The sequence below is a fragment of the Camelus dromedarius genome, chromosome 14, assembly GCF_036321535.1.
Source record: "Camelus dromedarius isolate mCamDro1 chromosome 14, mCamDro1.pat, whole genome shotgun sequence".
Lineage (NCBI taxonomy): Eukaryota > Metazoa > Chordata > Mammalia > Artiodactyla > Camelidae > Camelus > Camelus dromedarius.
Genome location: NC_087449.1, coordinates 6,475,763 through 6,500,781, shown reverse-complemented (window position 1 = coordinate 6,500,781; position 25,019 = coordinate 6,475,763). Strand labels below are relative to the sequence as shown.

At 35.3% G+C, this 25,019-nt stretch overlaps 1 protein-coding gene across 4 annotated transcripts in view; it reads right to left on the bottom strand.

The window, feature by feature from the left end:
* Positions 1-25,019, bottom strand: part of COL24A1 (collagen type XXIV alpha 1 chain) — a 313,443-nt gene that overhangs the window by 166,741 nt on the left and 121,683 nt on the right. For all 4 annotated transcript variants that reach the window (XM_031465514.2, XM_064493377.1, XM_064493376.1 and 1 more), the window contains 3 exons: positions 16,358-16,411; positions 4,258-4,311; positions 2,993-3,037 (listed from right to left, as the gene is read on the bottom strand). In XM_031465514.2, the coding sequence (XP_031321374.2) occupies positions 2,993-3,037; positions 4,258-4,311; positions 16,358-16,411 (153 nt within the window). The remainder of the gene's footprint in view (positions 1-2,992; positions 3,038-4,257; positions 4,312-16,357; positions 16,412-25,019) is intronic.

Below are 25,019 nucleotides of genomic sequence, written 5' to 3'. Positions count from 1 at the left end.
CTGAACATATATAATTTTGGAAATCACCAGCATTTTGATGGCATTTAAAGCCATAGGACAGGACTAGCTCATCTAAGCAGTGAGTGTAGAGAGAAAAGGCCACAAACCAAGCCCTGGGGGTACTTCACAATTTAAAATTTGAAGAAATGAGGAAAATAGGCAAATTTGCTGCCAGAGAGTTAGGATGAAGACAATGCAAGTGAAGAAAGTGTTTCCTCCTTCTGAGGGATATAAATATTGAGTAATATGAAGACTGAGAAAGGATCACCAAATCCAGCAACATGGAGGTCATTAATGACCATCCTAAGATAAGTTGTTTTGGAGTGGTGGGGACGAGAATGGTCTCAGCAGACAGGGGGAGGAGAAAAATTGAAAACAGCATGTAAACACAACACTTTTGAGAGGTTTTACTGAAAAGGGAAGGAGAGACAAGTAAAACCTGGAAGGAAAACTGGGGTCAATATAAAGTTTGCTTTTGTTTTTAAGCTGGAAGAAATAATAGCATGTTCATAGGCTGATAGGATTGATCTGTTAAAAAGAACAAAACTGAGACGCAGGAGAGAGTGAGGAGAAGTGACGGATCAAAGTTCTTAGCAGGCAGGAACATGCCTGTGGTGAGTGAGTGGAGGTTTTGACCTTAGCTAGGAAAATAGCCCATTCGGCCACGGTAACAAGAGGGAAGCAGAGCAGATGGCACAGATACAGGGGGGTGGCAGACACGACAGTGGAAACTAGTGAAAGTTCTCTTCTGATTACTTCCTTCTTCTCAGGGAACAGGATGCAAGGTACAGGGCCAAGAATGAGGATGAGAGCCGTGAACGGAGTTGAGGAGAGAACAAGCATAAAACAGTAATTTAGAAAAGTAGAAGTAATTGCATATGGAAATAGAACCTAGAATGTCATCAAGGTGATAATTACAATGTTTTAAGCACGATGAGGTGGGAGACGTGGTCATGGGGGAGAGAAGCAGTAACAGAATGGCATTAGAATCAAAGAACTGAAATTTTTATTGGGGCTGTTGAATGGGTTACAAGAGAGAATGCACCACAAAGAAAGGGGATGATGGCTGGGGAATGAGAAGTTTAAAATTGAAAATAAAGAGGTTGCTGTTACTGGCAATGACAAGGTAAAGGGTGTGACCACAGCAGTAACTGAAGACAGCAGAGGATAAGACCACTGGAGGAGAGGAGGTCAGGATCCCGGATTAACCTACAGAACACGGCTTCTAATATCAAAGAACTGGTTTCTGATTACACAAGATTTGATTAAGGAGATCACCATACCTTAGCCAACGTGTGAGACAAATTCAAAACTAGGAGTAGAAAAAGGTGTGTGGGGAGATTGCTAAATAGAGTACTAATTTATAATATCTATTAGGCATTATATATTTGGATTTTATTATTCCTACCCATTAATAAGTATTCTCATATTTTTCTTTCTTAAAATAAAACAAAACAAAACAACCCTCCAGCTCTCATTCTGTTTTGAATATATACAAAAAGTTCAGCCATTTAAAATTATATTTAGGACTTCTACTCAAAAAGCTGTTCTAATTTTTGCCTTGCCTTGCTTAAAATTGTCTAGTGGTTCCCTACCGAGCACAAAATAAAGCAAAGAATCAAAAATTATTCTATTATTGTTAAATGTCAATTGCTCTCTAATCAATCTGTAGATATAAAAGAAATGTAGTTATGATTCTAAATTATTAGATGTAAATATTATGATATTTATAAAAAATTAATAATGTATTTTATTCACACTTTTCAGAAAAAGCCTTAGCTGGAATATTTCTTTCACATTTCATAATATAATATGCACTCAGGCATCGCAGAAATTGTTATACATCACATTACATTATGGAAAGAATTTCACTGGAATCAGGTGTCAGTACATTTATAACTTCTTTGAAATCAAACGAGTCAGAGCATCAGTACTGGAGTCACCATTTTTAGTCCTGTTTAAATTCTGTCTTATTATGCTTATCTTAAGCATGTTATGCCTGAGCACATAATATTACAGCCTTATTTTTATATCTAAAAATGCAGACAATATTTTGCAGATTTATTTTCAGATTAGGGATGATTCCTGTGACATACTTAGAGCAACACTAAGCCTAAATTAATATTCAACCAGTAGTTGCAACAACAACAAATAGTATGACTGAGTAGGCAAGAGGTGGACATGGTTCTGTTTTCTAGGGAAGTGAATTTTAAATAAGACCAGTTATACTGCGGCTCAAATAACAACAGTCTTCTGTTATATAATTCACCTCACAAAAAATGAAAAAAAAAACCTTTTTTTTTTTAAAGAGATAGTGGCAGTATATGTGTTTGTGAGATAAGGTGCAAAAGAAAGAATTACTGTCTCCTGAAATGTAAAAATATTTTAAGAACCTGTACATTATGATGGTTCAAGAAAGAAAAATGAGACGTGTGTCATGAGTCTAATAATGCCTCTTAAAACATATGCTATGCACACACCCTAATTACTTGGTGGCAAGGTAAATTTTCATCATGTATACCCAAATTCTTAAAAAATTCATTTTCAGAACTTGAAAAAACAAGTAATTCATATATTATCACACAACATTATCTGAAAAAATTGGCAGAAAATGTCTTATTTGCTTTCCATAATTTTACTGACAAACTTGGAAAACAGAAATTTCCAAAATATTACTGAAATGGTTAATATAGATTTAGCTTCGTAATGCATTTTGAGAAACTTTACAAATAACTTGCACAAATTACAAAGACCAGACTGAAGGAATTGAAGGGATTAAATAAATACATAGTAGGCATAAAATATCATTTAAAGTAGCCCTGAAAATTCTAGTTATAGGCCTGTTTTACTTGGGAGGATTACATGACTATAGTTTTAATCTTTGTCCTTTGCTGTAACTTAAAATTTAGTGCCAGTAAATAACATTTACAAAACAACTTTTTTTTTTTTTTAAGAGAAGCACCCTTTGAAAATTCTTTAATATGATACCTACTCTTGGTCCCAGTTCTCCAAAGGGTCCAATTGGTCCTTCTTCTCCCTTAGAAAAGATCAGAATATGTCATGGCCTGAAAGTATTTTAAAATGTAAACTCTTATTCCATTTATTCTGAAATCTGAAGCTCTTCCTGAGATACAATGAAAATAATGCTGTGATTTTCTTGTATTGTTAGAACTACATCACCCCATGACTTTTAAATTTTTTGCATGACAACCCACATCTACATCAAAGGGGATGTGTATCACTGGGTTATTTTTAAACTGGTAGATGATATAAGTTAAACATAGAAAATTGAGAGTGGATAAGAGTGAAAGTGATTAGGGCATCACAAAAATTAGGATTAGGAATCACTGCATCATGACTTAAGGACAGCCTTTACCTGTGGGCTCAGTACCTCTGGCACAGAGAAAAACTCAATTCAGTATAGATGGAAACCAATACACATCGGAATATGAAACAATTATTGGTACAGAACGTGTTTGCTCGTGGCACATTTTGATACTTAATTCATTCAGCAAATATGTTTTTCAGTCTTCGTTCCATCTTAAACCTTAGAGATATAAAGGTATATTGGATTCTACCGATGTCTAGAGTTTCTTTTTGTCTAATTCATAGGTCTAATAGTCTCAGGGCCAAATTGGTTGTAATGTCATAAAATATAAAATTTTGTGCATTCTCCTAAGGATTTAATACTGTATTGGTGAATAGAGGAGAGAACATAAAGCAAAGAATTTTTATATATTATTCTCTAAGAAAATAAACAGTAATAAATATTTCATTCTATTTATTGACATACTTTCTAAACATTCTGAGTTTTTACCTTTCAATAAGTAGTTGATGCTTACCACATCTGAACAAAATGTACAGACCTCTTTAGAATTGTATGTTCTATTTTATTAAAAAACATTTTGCTCAATCCATAATTCAGTCAAAATATAATTTATTGGATTAGAAATATAAAATAGACACAAATGGTATATATAAATTCTAGTACATATGAGTGAGATTCTGGGCTCAGATTCTTCAGACATTCCATGGAGACCACTACATAAATCACTTAATTAAGTCAGAACACTAGAACAATTCCAAATCCCATTCCATAACTGCCAATAAAAAACGGTAACTGAAATCCTCCATGGCAAAAATCATCCATACGAATGGGATGTTTTCTCTGAGCAAAAACTAAAGTCCCACAAAAATTAAAAAAAGGAAAATTTGAATTAAAAAAAATTGCTGACTGGATATTTATTTTCTCCCTACCTGAGTTCCTTTGAGACCAGGAGGTCCAGGAGGCCCTCTGTTCCCCATGAGTCCCTGTAAAGGCAATACAAGCACACACAATAAAATTCCTAGCGCAGTTAATACTTTTTCAATAGGCATTAATCTCAGATAGACAATAGTGTTTGGTACCATTCACTTCCCACTCGGAAGCCATCGAAGTGGGCTGGGAGGACAGATAAGCAGAAAACTGCAAATCGTTCAAAAAGTTGGAAAACGTACAACATTTTTAAACAATATGTTAATGTTCACATAATCTGCTCAGTATGTTTGTTACTCTTCACCTGGATACCTTTTCATAAAAAGTACTCTTAAATTTAAAGCAACAGCCCCAATTGTTAACCTGATGCTAGTACAACAGATAGATAACAGGGTGCCCACAAAGTCTGAAAACAGATGGACAAGATACAGCGTTTTAATATCTGTTAAGAGACCAGCAAAGTCTGGGATACGTTATTCATACAAAATGTTCTTCAACCTATTTCCTTTCTTGATACAGGCCAGTAAAAAGAGAGGACAATTTGCAGAAGAAAGTAACAATCTGAACATGATTAAGAATTTTAAGATTAAAAGAAATCTTTTGTTAATCTAAGCATGTGTTGTTAAAAATCAAATGCTCTCTGAATAACAATTCATCCAAGTAACTGAAGCAAAAATCCTATTTCAGAAAGCACGCTATATCATCTATTCAACATGGCAATGTTTTTCTTCTTCAGTTCTGTTATCCTAACTATGCAATGTGCCAAAGTTTAAATCTCTTTTAAGAGCTACCTTTCGTGTTATTGTTTTTAGTGATGCTATAACCATTAATAAGTTCTATCTAACTTTTAACTGTAGCAAACAACTATGCCAAATAGCAGATCTATCTGTGTGACGGCTGTTTAGTTGGAATGCAGCAGAGTGACAAACTGCATGAGAATCTTTCCTCATGATAAATGTTGGTCTATCACTGTTATGTTCTAACACAATCAAAAAATGAAAAATTCTTCATATCATCACAGGCTTATTCTGTACCTAGCATCATTCAAGAAACTGCTTGAATTTAGGCAATAACCTATTTTGTACAGCTTTGTTATTTTTAATAGGAAGAGATGGATTAGATTATTGAAATGAGGATATACTGTCCTATCCAAGTCTGGATTAACATTCATCTTTTTTTTTTTTTCCAGACAAAAGCATTCTAATTTTTCTGAAGGAAACACTCTTTCCCCATGTGGTTTGAGGGGAGGTGACCCTACCCATGACTAAATTTAAGGGTGGATATGTGACATGGACCTAAGTCAGCATATTCTACATTCCTAGAAACAGTGGTTGGTTCAGTAATGAGCCAAGAACCCAAATTAGTTTAAAGAAAATTTTTGACTACAGTGGAACAACTGGGAAGACAGAATAGCATTAAGGATGATGTAAATCTAAACAGCAGGAAACCATGAAGGGGAGAATGCCTGAGAATGAAATCAAGAATTAACAAATGTAGTGACTGGGTTCTGCTGATATTCTGGGGGGTCATGGGTACAGTTCTGTTGGAATTCCTCAACTTCTTATACATATTTTTAGTTGAGTTTCCATTACTTACAACGGAAAGAGTCCTGATTGATACAATGATTCCTAACTCTTAATACCCAAAACACTCTTTTAGAACTCTAAGTGACAAGTTTTAAATGTTTAGACTGACTGAAGGGCAGAATGAGAAGGCTGTGATGTTTAAATTTCACCACAGGAGAGCTAACATTTAATTATTTACTTCATGTGTTCATTCGTTTTTTTCATCAGACATTTTATTAATTTTCTACTATGTGTGAGGTCCAATAAACAGCACCACATCAGGCCTGGAGTATACAAATATAAGTAAGACACAGTCCCTGCTCTCAAGAATTCATGCAACTGGCAGCAGGTGTTGCCCTGAGCCCCAGGGCAGATTCTCTGGTACCTCATGCAGGCAAGACTGGGAGGCGGCCAGTTCTGGAGACCGGATTCTAACACCCGGTTCAGTGGAGGAGGGTGGGACCTCTCTAATCATGTGGTCCCAAATGGGCACTAACCAGAGGGCTGCCTTCTGCTGCCCTCCCTGCCCCTGTCCTGCTTTAAGTGGTTGGTGCCGAGTGCTGTCTCTATGGCCTGACCCTCCCTCTGCTCCTGGCCAGAACTAGCTTTTTTTTTTTTCTTACAAAACGAAATTTTATTTGATCAAGGTACTCTGATGACATAAACTAGATTCAAAGTTGCAACGCCTGGCTGATTCCATCTCCCTGGCAGTCTCAGTGCTCTGCCAGGGGACCTCAAGGGTCCTGAGGAGCTCAATTTAAAAACCACTGGACCTGATGGTCCCCCCAAAAAAGTTACAAGAGAGAAAACAATTACAAGTAACAAAATGGCAGTATAAATCCCTTCCTTATGAGTAACAAAATGGCAGTATAATCCCTTCCTTATGAGTAACTACTTTTAAATTAAAGTCTGCAAGCAAGATTTAAAGTGGCTGAATGAATGAATCAATCAATCAATAAAAGGTCTATAGTTGGATCTATAAGAGACTAACTTTAGATTTAAGGACACACATAGGATGAAAGTGAAAGGAGGGAAACAATAGTCCATGCAAATGATAACCACAAGAGAGCAGGGTGCCACACTTGTCCTGGAGTTTCAACCTGAAGGATGAGCTTCAGGTTTGCCACACATGCAGAGGCTACAGGGATGCTCTCAGTGACTGTATCTGGGAGACACCATTCTTGCTCTTCCCTTTGGCCTCATCACAGTTCACTGGTACCTCCAGGAAAAAAGCCTATATACTCATCTAAAGCCCTGATTTCTGAAACTGTCACCCAGGGGATATCTCTAGATCTCACAGTCCAGAGGTCAGCAGGACTTATAACTGCAGTCCCACCGGGCAAATACTATTAAATTATCTCCATACTTTCATAGTTGCTCCCTACGAAGCTGACTTCCAATCAGCCTGAAATTATGTGCTGACTGAAATCTCTCCCACTGGGAAGTTGACAGGTCTTGGCACATCTTCAACAACTGGGACCTATGAAGACTAAACCAGGCTACTTAGACCATCACAAAGGATGGAGAGACAACCAAGAGCCAGGGCAAGGCTGAATGGTAAGGTTCATCTTCTACACAAGCCCACTCCTTCAAGACTGGGAGAGGTAGCTTTCCTGCTTAATACATAGAAACAAACACAGAAAGTCAAGAAACATGAGGAAACACAGGAATATATTCCACATATACACAAAAAAGAAAAAACCTCAGAAAAAGATCTTAAAGAAATGGAAATGAGTATCTAGCTAATAAAGAATTCAATGTAATGGGGGAAGAAAAAAGACTTACTAAACTCGGGGGGAAAATGAATGAACACAATGAAAACATCAACAAAGAGACAGAAAATATCAGAAAGTACCAAACAGAAATCACAGAACTGAAAAATGCAGTGACTCAGTTGAAAAATACACCAGAGGTGCTCAACAGCAGACCAGACAGAGCAGAAGAGTGGATGAGTGACCTCGAAGATACGGTGCTGGAACTCACCCAAACAGAGTAGCAAAAGAAAGAAAAAAATGTTGTGAAGACAGCTCTGAAGGCAACCATGGGACAACATCAAGCAGAATAACATTCACATCACAGGGGTCCCAGAAGGAGAAGAGAGTGAGAAAAGGGCACAAAACTTACTCAAAAAAACAATGGCTAAAAAATTCCCTAACCTGGGAAAAGAGACAGACATTCAGGTCCAGGAAGTAGAGAGAGTTTCAAATAAGATGAACACAAAGAGATCCATACAAGACATATTATAGTTAAAGTGTCAAAAGTTAAAGACAGAATCTTAAAAGCAGGAAGAGAAAAATGACTTGTTACATGTAATAGATCCCCCACAAGATATTCAACTGATTTTCAGCAGAAATTTTGCAGGCCAGAAGGGTGGCATGATATATTTGAAGTGCTAAAAGTTGAAACTAACTTCCAAACAAGAATACTCTACCCAGCAAAGTTATTATTTAGAACTGAAGGAGAGAGAGTGTTTTCCAGACAAGCAAAAGATAAGAGTTCATCATCACTAAACTGGCCTTACAGGAAGTGTTAAAGGGATTCCTTTAAAGTGAAAAGAAAAGGCACTAACTAGCTACAAGAAGACATGAAAATAAAAATGTCACTGGGAAGGGCAAATATAGAGTAAAGGCAGTGGATTAACCACTTACAGTGCTAGTATGAAGGTTGAAAGACAAAAGAAGTTGAATTAACAATGACTATAACAATTAGTTTAAGAACACACAAAAAAGATGTAAAATATTATGTTAAAAACAAAATATAAGGGGAAGGAGTAAAAATAAAGAATTTTTTAGAATGTGTTCAAACTTAAGTTGCTATCAACTTAAAACAGGCTGCTATACATATATCGGCTGTTACACGTAAAACTCATGGTAACCACAAACCAAAAACTTATAGTAGATACACAAAAGTTAACAAGGAAGTAATCTAACACTAAAGAAAGTCATCAAATCACAAAGGAAAAGAACAAGAGAAAAAGAAAGGAACAGAGAAATACAAAAACAATCAACAAGATGTCAATAAGTACATACCGATCAATAATTACTTTAAATGTAAATGGACTAAATTCTCCAATCAGAAGACAAAGAATGGCTGAATGAATTAAAAATAAACATGACTCATATGTTGCCTACAAGAGACTCAATTCAGATGTAAGGGCACACAAAGTGAAGGGATGGAAAAGATACTTCATCCAAATGAAATATGAAGAAAGCTGGTTTAGCTATACTCATATCAGACAAAATGGACTTTAAAGACTAATAAAAGACAAAGAAGGGCATTATATAATGATAAAGGGGTCTATCCAACAAGAGGATATATATTTGTAAATATTTATGTATCCAACAAAGGAGCATTTAAATATATAGAGAAAATATTAACTGACTTAAAGTGAGAAACTGATAAAAGGTTCACTGGTGAATTCTACCAAACATATAAAGAGCTAATGCCTAGTCTTCTCAAACTCTTCAAAAAAAAAGCTGAAGAGGAGGGGATGCTTCCAAACTCATTTCACAAGGCTAGTATTACCCTAATACTACAGTTCAAAAGGAACGACACAAGAAAAGAAAATTACAGACCATTGTTCCTGACGAACATAGATGCAAAAATCCTCAACAAAATATTAGCAAATTGAATATAACAATACATTAGTTGGGGAGAGGGACAGATTAGTTGTATGGGATTAATGGACACAAACTACTATACATAAAATAAACAATAAGGATTTACTGTACAGCACAGGAAATTATACCCAGTAACTTGTAATAACCTATAACAGAATGTAATTTGCAAAGAAAAAAACCGAATCACTATGCCATATACCTGTTACTAACACAATATTGTAAATCACTGTAAATCAACTATACTTCAATTTAAAAAAAAAAAAACCAATACATTAAAAGAAGCAAACATCAAGATCAAGTGGGATTTATTCCAGGGATGCAAGGATGATTCAACATCTGTGCGTCAAATCAATCAAGGTGATACACCACAGTAACAAACTAAAAGATAAAAATCATAAATTAATGGGCAAAGGACTTGAACAGAAGTAAGACGTACAAATGGCCAAGAGGTATATGAAAAATTGCTCATCACTAGTCACCAGGGAAATGGAAATCAAAGCCATAATGAGGGTCAACCTCACACCTGCTAGGATGGCCACTATAAAACAAACAGAAAATAACAAGCATTGGCAAGGATGTACAGAAACATAAACCCTTGTGCACTGTTGGTGAGAATGTAAATTGGTGCAGCCGCTGTGAAAACAGTATGGCAATTCCTCCAAAATTAAAATAGAACTACCATATGATCTAGTCATCCTAGTTCTGGATACTTATACAAAAGAATCAGAAACAGGATTCGAGGAGATGTCTGAACTCCCATGTTCACTGCAGCATTACTTACAATAGCATATACAGGCATTCCTCCTTTTATTGTTTCACTTTATTGCACTTTGCAGATTCTGTGTTTTTCACAGATTGAAACTTTGTGGCAACCCTGCATTGTCAGATGATGGTTAGCATTTTTTAGTAATGAAGTATTTTAAAATTAAAGTATGTATAGTTTTTAGACATAATGCTATTGCACACAGTAGACTATAGTATAATCAGAACTTTTATATGCAATGGGAAACCAAAAAACTGGTGTGACTCAATTTTTGTGACATTTGCTTTATTGCAGTGGTCTGGAACTGAAACCGCAAAAGCTCTGAGGAAAGCACATAGGTGGAAATGTCCACTGATGGATGAATGGATAAAGAAAATGCAGATTTTTGGACTACTGGATAATGGACTATTATCATTCAGCCTTTAAAAAGAAGGAAATTCTGACATAGGCTACAATAAGAGAAGAACCTTGAAGACCTTATGCTAAGTAAAATAAGCCAGTCACAGAAAGACAAATAACGCATGTTTCTCCTCGTATCGGGTACCTAAAGTAGTCAGGCTCACGGAAGCGGGAAGTAGCATGGTGGCTGCCAGGGGTTGGGGGAGGTGGAAATTGGGAGCTGCTGTTATATAGGTACAGAGTGTCAGTCACGCAAGATGAAAATGTTCTACAGATCTGCTGTGCAAAAATATGCATATAGTTAACAATCCTGTACTGTACACTTAAACATTTTTAAGACAGTAGACATTATGTTTTACTTTTTTTTTTAACCACACACACACAAAAATCTTCCATGTGTTTATCAGCATTCAAACTTCCCAACTTTCTATTTAAAATCTGCCACCATCTACCTCCTAACTTTTTCTCTTTGTAAGTTAGGCTTATTTCCACGTTTCCACCCTTGGGTTGACTTTGTCCCTGTGGCACAGAATCTCTCATCCCTTGGATCTACTTGGCCAAATCCAATTCATCCAAGTCAAATTCCAATTTCTCTATCAAGTCTCCTCAGGAGAAATGGCCACATAAATTATTCTCCTCTCTAAGCTCCTTGCTCCCTTATTATATGCTGCCTAGTTTGCTTTTTAACTTTTCACATGTGGAAATCTCATGTTTCCAGTGGATTACACGTTCCTAGTAGACAGAAGAGCATGTTTTAATCTTGTTTTCAAGTAATTGCTTAACGAAGTCCATGGCCCATTGTACAACCTCAACAAATATTTTTCAACTGACTAAATGCTGCCTGGAAAATAAAACAGTTAAAATAAGAAACCTGTGTACAAAAATCTTCATTTGGGGATGTGACTCCTCAGGGCTGGGTTGAGGTGATCTCAGAGAATTATCTAGAGGATGCATTTTCCTCTTAACAAGTTTAGCACATTTCTATACAGATAAACACATGACATATTTTAATAATTCAGTGTAAAAATTATTTCCATATATTATATAACAAAACCTCACAAATAGGCTTCCTCTAAAAACTTACCAAGGATGTTATACAACAGACAGGAATAGCCTGTTTTACCGTCCTTAATTCCACAGCCAAACTAACAACATAAACCATTATGGCAACAAATAAATTATTCCTCTGTTTACTGGAGAAGAGAGAATATTTATTGAGTACTCACTTTCTGCAGTCAGCACAAGGGATGTGGTTTTTGTTAATGTTATGGGATGCATGAAAGCAGACTGCTAAATTGGGTAGCTCTCAAGAAGGCTTGCTGAAGTATGTTTTGTTTCTATGTATACATATTACATATACACACAACCCCACATCCAATGGAACCATAATTAACACGAGTTTCCAATGTTAGTTTGAGGTTTTTAGCCAGCTGGCAGAAAATGAAGAGAAAATAAAGAGAAAATAAAAGGCTTCTTTACTGCTGTGCCAAATTGCTCTGGAAGGAACCCAATTTGTTTGCAAATAGGGTAACCACGTATTTCAAATAGAGTGCACATGATTTTCCTGATGACTACCTTGTACAGCCTCAACAGAATTTTGATAATTTATATTTCCCCCACTTTCCAAATAAGACATGTATATGAAAGTAAAGGAAGTTGTAAGATGCTTCCATGATATAGTGTACACAGCTAAAGAAACACATCGTGCTAATAAGGTCAGTTTGTTTGGCTCTATTTTTTCCCTTCTGTTTCTAGAAACAATTTCAAGGCCATTAAGAAGGATGAAGAAGAGAGACAAAAAAGATTCTTCCCAATCTATAGAACATGAAATCATATTCCTCTTCCTTTAAAATTTCCTGGTTCTTTTGATGAAATCATCTCTTCTAAGATATTTTAAAATTCAGTGATATGTAGAAAATCAATTAGTCTCAGAATATTGGTGCTGATGAGGCTACAAACTCAACTTTATTGAAAAAACTTTAGATAAACTGATCCACAAAGTAATTATTATTCACTGAAAATTCAATCACTGATATTTATTATAATGCCTGATTTCAGGTCTTTTGTCCCAGTTTTAAACATTGTAATTTTAAGACAAAAGGCAGTAAAGAGAAGGAAGTTTTAAAGATCACTATTATAATAATATTCAAGAGGTCAGTTGGCTCTCTTTAGTTCTCCGACATTTTTCTTGATAAAATTTCAAGAGAAACAAAATTTCCAAACTGAAAAGGATTTACAAAGCTTTCCTGTTCTTCACATAGTATGATGTGCATACTTAAAAACATTAAGTTCAGGGGGAGGGGCAAGACAGGGGTGGGGAATAAGAGGTACAAACTATTATACATAAAATAAATAAGCTATGAGGATATACTGCACAGCACAGGGAATATAGTCAATATTTTATAATAACTATAAAAGGAGTAGAACCTTTAAAAATTGTGAATTGCTATGTTGCACACCTGTAATATATAATATTGTACATCAACTGTACTTCAATAAAAAAATTTTTTTTAATTAAGGAAGCCTACAGAAGAAAAAAAAAAAACACATTAAGTTCAATTATCACTTCCTCTCGAAATAATTCCAGTTTCCTAAGGCAGAATCTGTCACTCAATTATCTAGGCTCTCACAGCAGCACTTCAGCAACTCTTTTATATATATGAAAGCACTTCTTATGACATTTGTAATTTTTTTAATCTCTTACTAAATTGTAATCTCATCCAGGTGAGGGGCCATAGTTCAGAAATCTTTGTAATCCCACATTGAGTACTTGGCCTAAAACATAAAGGAAACCTAATAAATGTTAAATGAATCAATTACTGAATGAATGGATAAGTGAATGTGTTTATATATACATCAAGTTCAAATTCCTAAGTACACATGAGAAATTCTCAACTCCATTCTCTCTCCTACCTCCCTCTCTCAATGTCCCTTCATGCTACTATTTCTACTTTTGGGCTTGGTTTACTACTAGATATTGATTATTTTCATCTTGGTGTCAAACAGATGCCTCAAACTAAACATACCCAGAATCAAATTTCTTGTCTTCCCCATCTGCCAAACCTGCTCCCCCTTCTGAGTTCCTTATTTAAGTCAATGACGTCAGTAACCCAAGTTACAGTCTCAGTTTTCTCTGACTTCTCTTTCTCCCCTCACCTTCAGTGAATCAGTTACCAAGCAGTATTGTTTGTATTTCCAAATCAGCTTTTAAATACAGCTATTCAATCAATCATCCATTCAGCCAATATCTGTTGTGTTCCTATTATGTACTATGGATATTATTATGATTACTGTGATGTGTTTAAAGCCAATTAGTGTCTTTTCTGAAAAAGCTCATCTTCTAATAGAGAGATAAGCAAATCAGTGGTTATAACAGATGAAGATAAGTGCTTGGTAGATTTTTTTTTTTTTTTTGGAATACAGAGAAGAGACATCTCAATTTGATTTGGAAGAAACAGGAAAAGCTTCCTGGGCAGAGTGGCATGTGATGTGCAGGTGTTAGCTAGATGAAGTAGGGCACAGGAAGGCAGAGAGATATCCAGACAAGAACAGCATACAGGAAGCTGTGGGATCCGAACAAGTCCGGCATGGTTTAGTACTCTAAGTAGTTTACCCGGAGTACTGCTTCTGGCAGAATAATGGGAGAAGTGATGGTATGACAGAGTTAGAGGAGAGAGTAGGTCATAAAGAACCTTGTGTACAAAGTAAAGAATTAGAAGCCTTTAACCTGGAAGCTATGGAGATACTTAAGGATTTAAATACAAGAGTGACAGGATGAGATTTATGCAAACATTGTTACATCAGTATTTTGGACGTAGATTTGAAGAAATGCCAGACTGGAGGCAGGAAGAACAATTAGAGGCTATTGCACTAATCCTGGTGAGGAATAAATAGGGCCTAAACTAAAATACTGGCAGTGAAAAATGGCTTGAAGGGTAGAGAAGGGAAATTTTGAGTCAAAAGAGAGATCAGGATAAAGGTGATAACTGATGGACTGAATGATGTCATTCAGGAGTCAGTAGAGTGTTTGATACAAAACATGTGAAACTTGAATAATGAGGAGGAGGAATACTTGGGGACAGAAAGGAAGGTGGAAATGTGGCTGTATATACATATATAGGGAGCGTTTGTAGATGGCCAGAAGTGTTGCCAGATAAAACACAGGATGCGCAAATTTGAATTTCACATAAACAATGAATAACTTTTAGGATAAATATGTTCCAAATACTGAGCCATCATCCTCTCACAAGCTTCTGTTTCCTGAATTCCATTCATCTCATCTGTCTGTCTGCAAATTCCTACCCATTCATCATGTCAGCTTAAGTGCTACCTTCTCCACAAAGCATAATCTGAGACCCCTAATGCTATGCTCACACAGCATCACATATTATATATTATTCCTATGGTTATTATAAAGAATTCCTGCGTATCCTTCTCTAGATGTTAAGATTCCTGAAAGTAAGGACAAGGACTTTACATCTTTGTTGCCCTAGGGTCTAGTAAATGGCTGTCACGTAAGAGGCAGCCAGTAAATATTTGCTAATTAGATAAATGTCCCATTGCATTTCAGATCTTTATAATTTCTTTTCTAGCTTTTTCTAGCTCATTTCTTTGCCTTCAGTTTCTTTCCTGTTCAAACCTACCTCCATGCTGATATAAGTGGTATCTTTTTAAAACATAAATCACTGAGGATACTTTACTACTTAAAAACTTTTGATTATTTCATGGTCCAGTGTTGATGGTCTGAAAACTTCTCCACAACTGAATCCCAAAACTAAGCAGTTAAGAGCTCAGATTTTGAAGCCATGTCTGGGTTAGGATTCTGGCTAAGTCACTTCATAGTTATGTGACTATGAGGGGAATAACTTAACTGTCTATAAAATGTGGATAATATCTACCTCCTAAAGCTGTTGTGAAGATTAACTGAGATGCCTGGGAAACATTTACTATGGTACTTGATGCTACAGTACGCTAACAAATACAGCCACTATTAATTTCCTTTCCAGCTTCATCTCCTAACGCTTTCTCTCTAGTCACACTAATAACTTTCCACAGCAGCTACACTTCATGAACTGCCAGTTCTCCAAGCTCCAGGCTATTTCATCATTCCGTGTCTTTATTCACAATACTTTATTTTATAATGCCCATTCTATGTCAGCTGCTTGGCAAGGCTTGGTATTTAAAATTTTGCTGTGGATAATTTCTAGTATATATACACAAAAGTAAAGGCAGTTAGAGATCATTGTTTCTTCAGATATTTCTGTGCTATGTGTAAGTTCCAGAACACCACAGGCCTTTTATTTTAATCAGTGGCTATTTTGAGGGCCCTAAAGGGCTTTAGTGGTCAGAAAACTCTCATCCACTTATTGTATGTTACAGATTTTTAGCATTTTTAAATTTTTTCACCTCTTCTAAAAAAATCCTTTTTTGTGATTTATGTGCTTTTCACCCTATTCCAAGTCCAGACTAAACCAGGAAAATCATTTTCAATGACCTGAACCTAAGAGATTATACAAACATACTCCTACCAAACAAATGATACCAAAAGAACAACCAGACATGCAGCTACTTCCTGATCATTTCGAACAAGCTGCACAAGGTTTTTTAAATGCACCTGAGACAGCTAAAAAATATCCAGAGATGTTCTGATATTTCTAAAATCTATTTTTACCCATACATGGAGATTCAAGATTATAAAACTGTAGATATCACCCTTTCTTTCTTACTTTCTTTCTTTCTCTTTTTCTTTTTTTACCTTTGATCCTTCAGGGCCGTTTTGTCCAGGAATCCCAATATCTCCTGGAAAACCCTAGGGAACATAAAAAGATAGTTTATTTTACAGCAAATTACTTTAAATCTATTAAGCATATAAAAATTCCCTTTGCCTTTCTTTGATGCCCAGGTAAAACAATTTATCCTCCGCAAAACCTCAGTATTAAAGAGTAATTGTTAGGTAGTTGTCTGCCATTGCAATACCAAATTTATGAAGAGTATTACAACAGAGCTTACTTCATCAGTTATTCACAAATTCTCAGACTCCCGAAAAATTCTCTAATCCAGTCTATGAGATTTTTGAAATCTTATTCAAAATCATCCACAACTTGGAAAAAAAAAAAAGGGCAAAAAGATACATAACAGATCTTTTCAGTGTCACATGGGACCCAGAGCCACCCAAGGATTAGGAGAATATACTTTGTTAGATTCACTGTTTACTGATTATTTGTTAGTTTATAGATTTTTGTTAGGTAGAGATGCAAATAACTTCTATCTGATGAAAAAAATAACCCCAAAGGTTATGGCTAAATAGACAGGATATTAATCAGTTTTGTATCTAACTCAACTATCTTATTCTAACATTTCCATATTTAACTGTCTATAAATAACTCAAATGCTATTTGAATTTGTCTTAACATCTTACTGGTTTCATAACTAATATTTGAATAAAGTCTTTGACCTGATGTTTACTTCATATTTGCCTGAAAATCATAATTTCACCTTTTTTGGAAATTATGCTTTAGGAATCTAAAACAGTTGTCTCAAGAAACAGAAATGGACCAAAGTGTTAAATCTATACTGGGAAAAGGCCAAGAAAGTTGCTCTGATATGGTTAGATCAATATTTTTACTGAAAAAATACATTAGATGAAATTCATCATAATCAGTTTCAATATTGGTAATAAGCTAATAATTTTAGTTTTACTTGTATTTTGTCACAGATAAAGCTGTTTCAGTATTTCCTTCTGACATGGTCAACAGAATAAAAAGTAAGACAAATACAAGAATCATCATCTTTAAAAGTAAAGAAGACTGCAATGAAGCATGAAGGCCAGCTGGAAAAGAAAGCTAAGTGGAGGAGTCTATATGAAGGTAATTAAAATGCCCACAAGTAAGACGCAACAACAAGGGAGATTCTGGAATGCTCATCCAAAAAAAAAAAAAAATCAAAAGTAAGTGGTATCAACTCATCCAGTCTGGATGAGAACAGAAGTGCCTTGATTTCACTTTAAAACTTGGATTCTTGAAGAAAAATATTACTTGGGGAGATTTCTGGCAAGAGAAAAGGCAGTGGTACAGAAAGACTGGTCATAGGATCGGATTTCTGGAAGTTTTAGAGCAGAGTATGTTTAACACAGACATGCTGATTGCTTTTCTAACTAAAGGAAATCAGGTTCACCTCCATCTTCTCTGTCTTGAATAATTTCCCCTTATCTTTCTCCCCTGGAACCTCAAGTTTTAAATAGAAGATGGAATAATACATTACGTGCAAATCTTTCTTTGATCCCCAATGCCCTGGGTTATGTTCCTTCTAAGACTCTTACACCATTCTAGGGTCCTGCAAGTTTATCTAATGTAGTGTTTTGTTTTCCTCTTCAGACTGTAGATTCCTTTAGGGCAGTTTCATCTCTTATTAAACACCATATCCGGAGACTAGTATAATGCTGGCACAATGAGGTATCACCTCACACCAGTCAGAATGGCCATCATTCAAAAATCCACAAATGACAAATGCTGGAGAGGCTGTGGAAAAAGGGGAACCATCCTACACTGCTGGTGGGAATGCAGTTCGGTGCAGCCACTGTGGAAAACAGTGTGGAGATTCCTCAAAAGACTAGGAATAGACTTACTGTATGACCCACGAATCCCGCTCCTGGGCTTGTATCCAGAAGGAACCCTACTTCAGGATGACACCTGCACCCCAATGTTCACAGCGGCACTATTTACAATAGCCAAAACATGGAAACAGCCTAAATGTCCATCAACAGGTGACTGGATAAAGATGTGGTACGTTTATACAATGGAATACTACTCAGCCATAAAACCCGACAACATAATGCCATTTGCAGCAACATGGATGTTCCTGGAGAATGTCATTCTAAGTGAAGTAAGCCAGAAAGAGAAAGAAAAATACCATATGAGATCGCTCATATGTGGAATCTAAAAAAAACAAAAACAAAAACAAAAACAAAACAAACAAAGAAAAACAAAGCGTAAATGCAGGACAGAAATAGACTTATAGACAGAGAATACAGACTTGTGGTTGCCAGAGGGGGTGGAGGGTGGGAAGGGATAGACTAGGATTTCAAAATTGTAGAATAGATAAACAAGATTATACTGTATAGCACAGGGAAATATACACAAAATGTTATGGTAGCTCACAGAGAAAAAAATGTGACAATGAGTGTGTATATGTCCATGTATGACTGAAAAATTGTGCTGAACACGAATTTGACACAACATTGTAAAATGATTATAAATCAATAAAAAATGTTAAAAAAAAGAAATTAAAAAAATTTATTGAGATATAATTGACATAACATTGTATTAGTTTTAGGTATATAACGTAGTGATTTGATATGTGTTTATTGTGAAATGATACGCAATTATTTTAATGACATGCATTATATTTTCTACTCACAGCCCATCTCAATTTGAACTATACATTTTCATCAGAGTTGATGTGTATTTAAGTGTCATAAAGTTGAAAATGTAGATTCACATATTGAAGTTGTTCTAAACCATACTTAAGTTTTCCGGGAACAGACTTGAATTGCCAGTGTTTTAATTTAAATTTTAATCAGGTAAAATTAAAAATTTCATTTCCCCACTTGCAACAAGTCCTTTTTAAGTGTTCAGTGGCCCCACGTGGCTGGTGGGCTCTGAGTTGGACATGACAGTTCCAGAGGAATGCATGTTGGATTGGCAGGACAGGGAGTGGCATCGATACTCTTCTGTTCACCTAGGGCTCTTCCATCAGGGTTTGCTCATGTCTTCGGCTCTCTAAGAAAAATTCCCAGCTACCATATTTACTGTGGGCATGCTGTGGGGATGACTTCCACTGCACCATACAGTGTACATCAGGGTTGGTTGGGAAGCCACCCATGATGAGCATTATGGACTGAGGGATTTATTATAGGACTTAGTCATTACACAGTCGAGGGAGGAGGGCGGGGCTTGAAAGGAATGATTGTTTCTTTTGAAAACAAAAGGACAACATGGCTGGTGGCTACTTTTGGCCACTGGTTCACAGCATACCCACAGATAAATTCATAAATCCTGTCCACCCTTCAGATGAGGTTGGGACATCTTACCATACTAGAAAGCAAGAAAGCTGTGAAAGCTATCAAATCTGGAGTTATGTTAAAAGAACTCTGGGAGCTTGAAGAGGATCTAATTGGCCAGATGTGGGACAATATGAGCTTCAATAAGGATAAAAACTGCAATGGACTGAAACATGTCCAATATGTTTAAATTCAGAAGTTCATAATGATACAACAATAACAAAAAAGTATCCAGGTTTAGAGGATGAAAGAAAGCCAAGTCATTATTCCCCAAACTGGTAAGCCAAGGTGAAGAATCTAGCATTTACTTCACCTTTCCTATACATATCATAACACAACTAACCAAAGACTAGATTAGAGGATGGATTCCAGCCAATCACAGGAAAAAAAAAATGCAAAAGCAAGTGTCTCCATTTTGCAATCCCCTAAATGATCTAATGGATTTAGCCACTTGAGTAGTCACAACTGTTACTAATATCACAAAAGAGAGACAGACATTTTATGCTTCCCAATAAAAGAACACAAAATTACCCACAGTCTTGTCAAAACAAACAGACAAACAAAACTGACTATGGCCAGGCCTCTATACGTCACTAGCAATTTGCAGGAAATACAACAGAGGACCAAGAAACATGCATACCCACACCATGAAACTACAATCAGCAAAATCCAGGCTGTGGGAAACTCTACAGGTTAAATGACTGTGGATGGTCAGCAACTTCCCAACAACAAAATGGGAAAAGGCAATGGAAAAGGACCTTATAGACTGAAATACACAACAGTAAAACAAGCCTAAACTATAGTTTTAAAAGATGCACATCTAAGTGATAAACCATAAAAGACAAAAGAGGAACTTCTGGGAGGAGAGACAGGCTTGTGGTTTGGGATCGATTAAAGCTTCTAGGGGAAACTGACTGTTCTATTCCTGACCTGAGCAGTAGTTATAAGCATGTCTGTCTTACAACTGTTTGTGTCTTACATATATTTCAGTGTCTGTGCTTTATTTTTCAATGGAACAGTAAGAAAAAAGTTACTGAGTTACTTTCTGGATAAACATATCTGCTCCTTCTTAAGCATTAAAATTATAGTAAAGGAATATTAAAAATGCAAAGTACCAAAGACCAGGGATTAAGAGGCAAAAGATATCAACAATTCTGACTGCATATTATAGTCATGCAAATTGAATATTTTGAAATTAAAACTTTATTTAAAAGTTTAGAAGCACATCAGTTCAGTTATTAAAAGGAGAAAAAAAATCTGTTTCCTCCTCAAATAGGACCTTAGAAACTTGGCCAGGGAATATTTTTTATTATTTAAAAACTTCATACGTGAGTTACTACCAAGTAAAAATCTTGCCTTTTCAATAATAAATTTAAAATATAAAAATCAGAGTTAACTGGGTCAACTGAACTTTAATGATAACATGTGTCTATAAAAGATTGTTTTTTTGATTCAAAAATTTACTGTTCAAAATATAAATCAAATGACAGGATGTGACTACCCTTGCCAAGTAGCAACATTTCAGAGAGCTTACTGATTGAAAAATAAAAAGTACATCATTCACTCTATAACTTTATTTAAAAACTATGTTGGCACGAAATTATACAGAAAGAAAGTTAAAAACAAAAATCTGATAAAGATGCTCTAATTTTTTTTTTATTTAAGATACATTTAAAAAGAAAAACAATCTGACTTCTGGTGCTTTTTAAAAAAAAACTGAGATATAACTGACATATAACTATTAGTTTCAGATGTAAAACACCTGTATATATGTATATATTGTGAAATGATCACCACTGTATGTCTAGTTAACAATCATCACTGTACATAGTTAACAATTTTTTTGTGTATGTGATGATAACTTTTAAGATCTACTCTCTTAGTAACTTTCAAATATACAATACAGTATTAACTATGTCACCATGCTATACATTACATCCCCATAACATTTATTTTATAACTGCAAGTTGGCACCTTTTGACCCCTTTCTCCCTCTGATCTCCTACCTCTGGTAATCATCAGTCTGTTCTCTGTATCTATAGGTTTTATTCTTGGTTTTTAGATTCTACATATAAGTGAGATCATACCGTACTTATCTTTCTCTGTCTGACTTACAATATAGTGATTCACAATTTTTAAAGGTTATACTCCATTTATAGTTTTTATAAAATATTGGCTATATTCCCATGTTGTACAATGCATCCTTGTAGCTAATTTTATATCTGACAGTTTTTACCTCTCACTCCTCCACCTCCATCTTGCCCCTCCCCTTCGATCTCCCGACTGGTAATCACTAATTCCTTCTCTACTTCTGTGAATCTGTTTCCTTTCTGTTCTATTCACTAGTTTGTTGTACTTATTTTAGATTCCACATGTAAGTGAAATCTTACAATATTTGTCTTTCTCTGCCTGACTTAACTTCACTTAGCATAATGCCCTCCAAGTCCATCCATGCTGTACATCAGAAACTAATATAACATTTTAAATCAACTGTACTTCAATTAAAAAGCAAACAAACAACCCATTTAAAATATGGGCAGAAGAACTGAACAGCTATTTTTTCCAAAAGAGGAAATGCAGATGGCCAACAGGAACATGAAAAGTTGCTCAACATCACCAGTATCAGAGAAATGCAAATCAAAATCACGAGACATCATCTCACACCTGTCAGAATGGCCATCATCAAAAAGAAGACAAATAACAAACGTCGGTAAGAATGTGGAGAAAAGGGAACCCCTGTACACTGTTGGTGAGAATGTAAATTGGTGCAGTCACTATGAAGACAATAAGGAGGTTTCTCAAAAACCAAAAAACTGAACTACCATATGGCCCAGCAATTCCACTCCTGAGTTTACACCTGAGAAAAACAAAAGCATTAATTCAAAAAGATAGATATACCCCACTATTAACAGCAGCACTATTTACAATTGCCAAGACATGGAAGCATTCTAAGTGCACATCAATAGACAAATGGATAAAGAAGTTGTAACATACACATGCAATGAAATACAAGTCACCCATAAAAAAAGGATATCTTGTCTTTTGCAGACCTTCCTTCACTTTTTTTCTGCACTTCAAAAAGCAGAATTTTTATAACTGGCATAAACATTTCCATTGCATCAAAAACAACAAAATAACTAGAAATAAACTTAACCAAGGAGGGTACCTATACTCTGAAAACTGTAAAACATTGACGAAGGAAACTGAAGATAATACAAAGACATGGAAAGATATATTGTGCTCTTGGATTGGAAGAATCAACATTATCAAAATGGCCACACTACCCAAAGCAACACACAGATGCAACCCCCATCAAAACACCCGCAACATTCTTCACAGAACTAGAACAAACAATTCCAAAATTTATATGGAACCATTAAAGATCCCAAATTTCCAAAGCAATCTTTTGTAGGTCTTTTTTTTTTCCCTCTTTCTTCTTTTTGTTCTCTTTTCTTGTGGTTTTATGACTAGAGAAGTTCCTTTAACATTTGTTGTAAAGCTGGTTTGGTGGTGCTGAAATCTTTTAGCTTTTGTTTATCTGTGAAGCTTTTGATTTCTCCATCACATCTGAATGAGAGCCTTGCTGGATAGAGTATTCTTGGTTGTAAGTTTTTCCCTTTCATCACTTTAAATATATCGTTCCACTCCCTTCTGGCCTGGAGAGTTTCTGCTGAAAAATCAGCTGATAACTTTATGGGAGTTCCATTGTATGTTATTTGTTGCTTTTCTCTTGCTAATTTTAATCTTTTCTCTTTATCCTTAATTTTTGTCAATTTGATTACTATATGTCTTGGTGTGTTCTTCTTTGGGTTGATCCTGTGTGGAATTATTTGCACTTTCTGAACTTAGGTAACTGTTTTTTCTTTCCCAAGTCAGTGAAGTTTCTGGTTATTAGAAGCACAACTGCTTTTTGTGTATTGATTCTGCATCCCGCATCTGGTGCCGCCTTAACATAAGTCTAATCATCAATTTACACCAAGAAGCAGAAGACTCATCAAATTATATCAAGAAGCAGAAAACTCAAGTGGCTTTAAAAATAATAAATAAAAACACATCTTCTATTTTCAGATCCCTCACATTTGTTTATTGCACTGAGAAGAGTGCAGTAATGACTCAGCTTGCTTTCCAGTAAAAACAATGTTTTATTATTCTCTAATCACTAAAGGCTGGAGACTAATTCACAAATGTTTTTTTTTAAAGCAAAACCTGGGAACCAAAACACTAGCAGATTCCATTAGTTTCCTGGGAAATCATAAAATTAAAGTATTGTCATTCTTATTTTGGCAGTAGTTAGAAGTTTGGAAGCTGCAGTGTCCTAACAGACTAAGTATGTGATGCTTTATAGCATACATTGAGGGCTTTAGTACTTCTTCAGTAGGAGTGATACGTGTCTTCTTTTGAAATACATAGTACTTCCAGTTAAAAAAAGTTTAAAATGGTAAATGGATTAACAATCTGCAAATAAATAAATCCAATGGATAAATAATTATGGAGTATTGATAAAATGAAACAACCTGGATGAATCTCAAATGCATTATGTTATGTAAAAGAAGTCAGATCAAAAAGAGTGCACACTATATGAGTTCATTTACATAAAACTTTAGAAAAATGCAAATTAATCTCAAGTGACAAAAAGCTGATCAGTGGTAGCCTGAGAACGGTGGGGGCAAGAAAGACAGAAGAATTACAAAAAGTGAACAAGAAGTGTTGAGCTTGACTAATGTCTTTTCTATCTTGATCTTGGCAATGGCTATACATACATGAAAAGTTATGAAAGTATACAATTTAAAATATGCAGCTTATTATATTTATAGAATACCTTGACTATACCCAAATAAAGCTGTAAAAAAAAAAGTCAATTGGTATTGGGTGCTTTAGGTAATCATTTGCTTTTTGGTAGGCAACAGTTTATAATGATTTAAAGACCTTTAGAGAGAAAACAGAATTTATTCAATTGAACTGTCCCCAGATAAAAATCAGTCATGTTCAGATTTTGGATTGTTCTGGGAGTAACAACATGTAAAACTGTAATAGGTTGAAAACAAAATACCTATTTGGGGAAATTTAAACTTGTCTGATATTTTATAAAGTAGCTTTAAAATACTCTGTTATTATACATAGGAGTGACAGACCATTTAACTATGATGAAAAATTTCAATTTTTTCATTGATTTTTATATACATTGTGCTTTAAATACACAAGAACACAATATGATTTAGCTTACACTTATCTTCTGAGCAGTTTATAAGTCTGAACAAAGTAGAGGTGAATATATTCCTTTAAAAAATAGTCATAATAAGGAAAGATAAAATTAACCAGCCATTTAAGATAGGGCAACATACAAGTTATGAACTCCTAG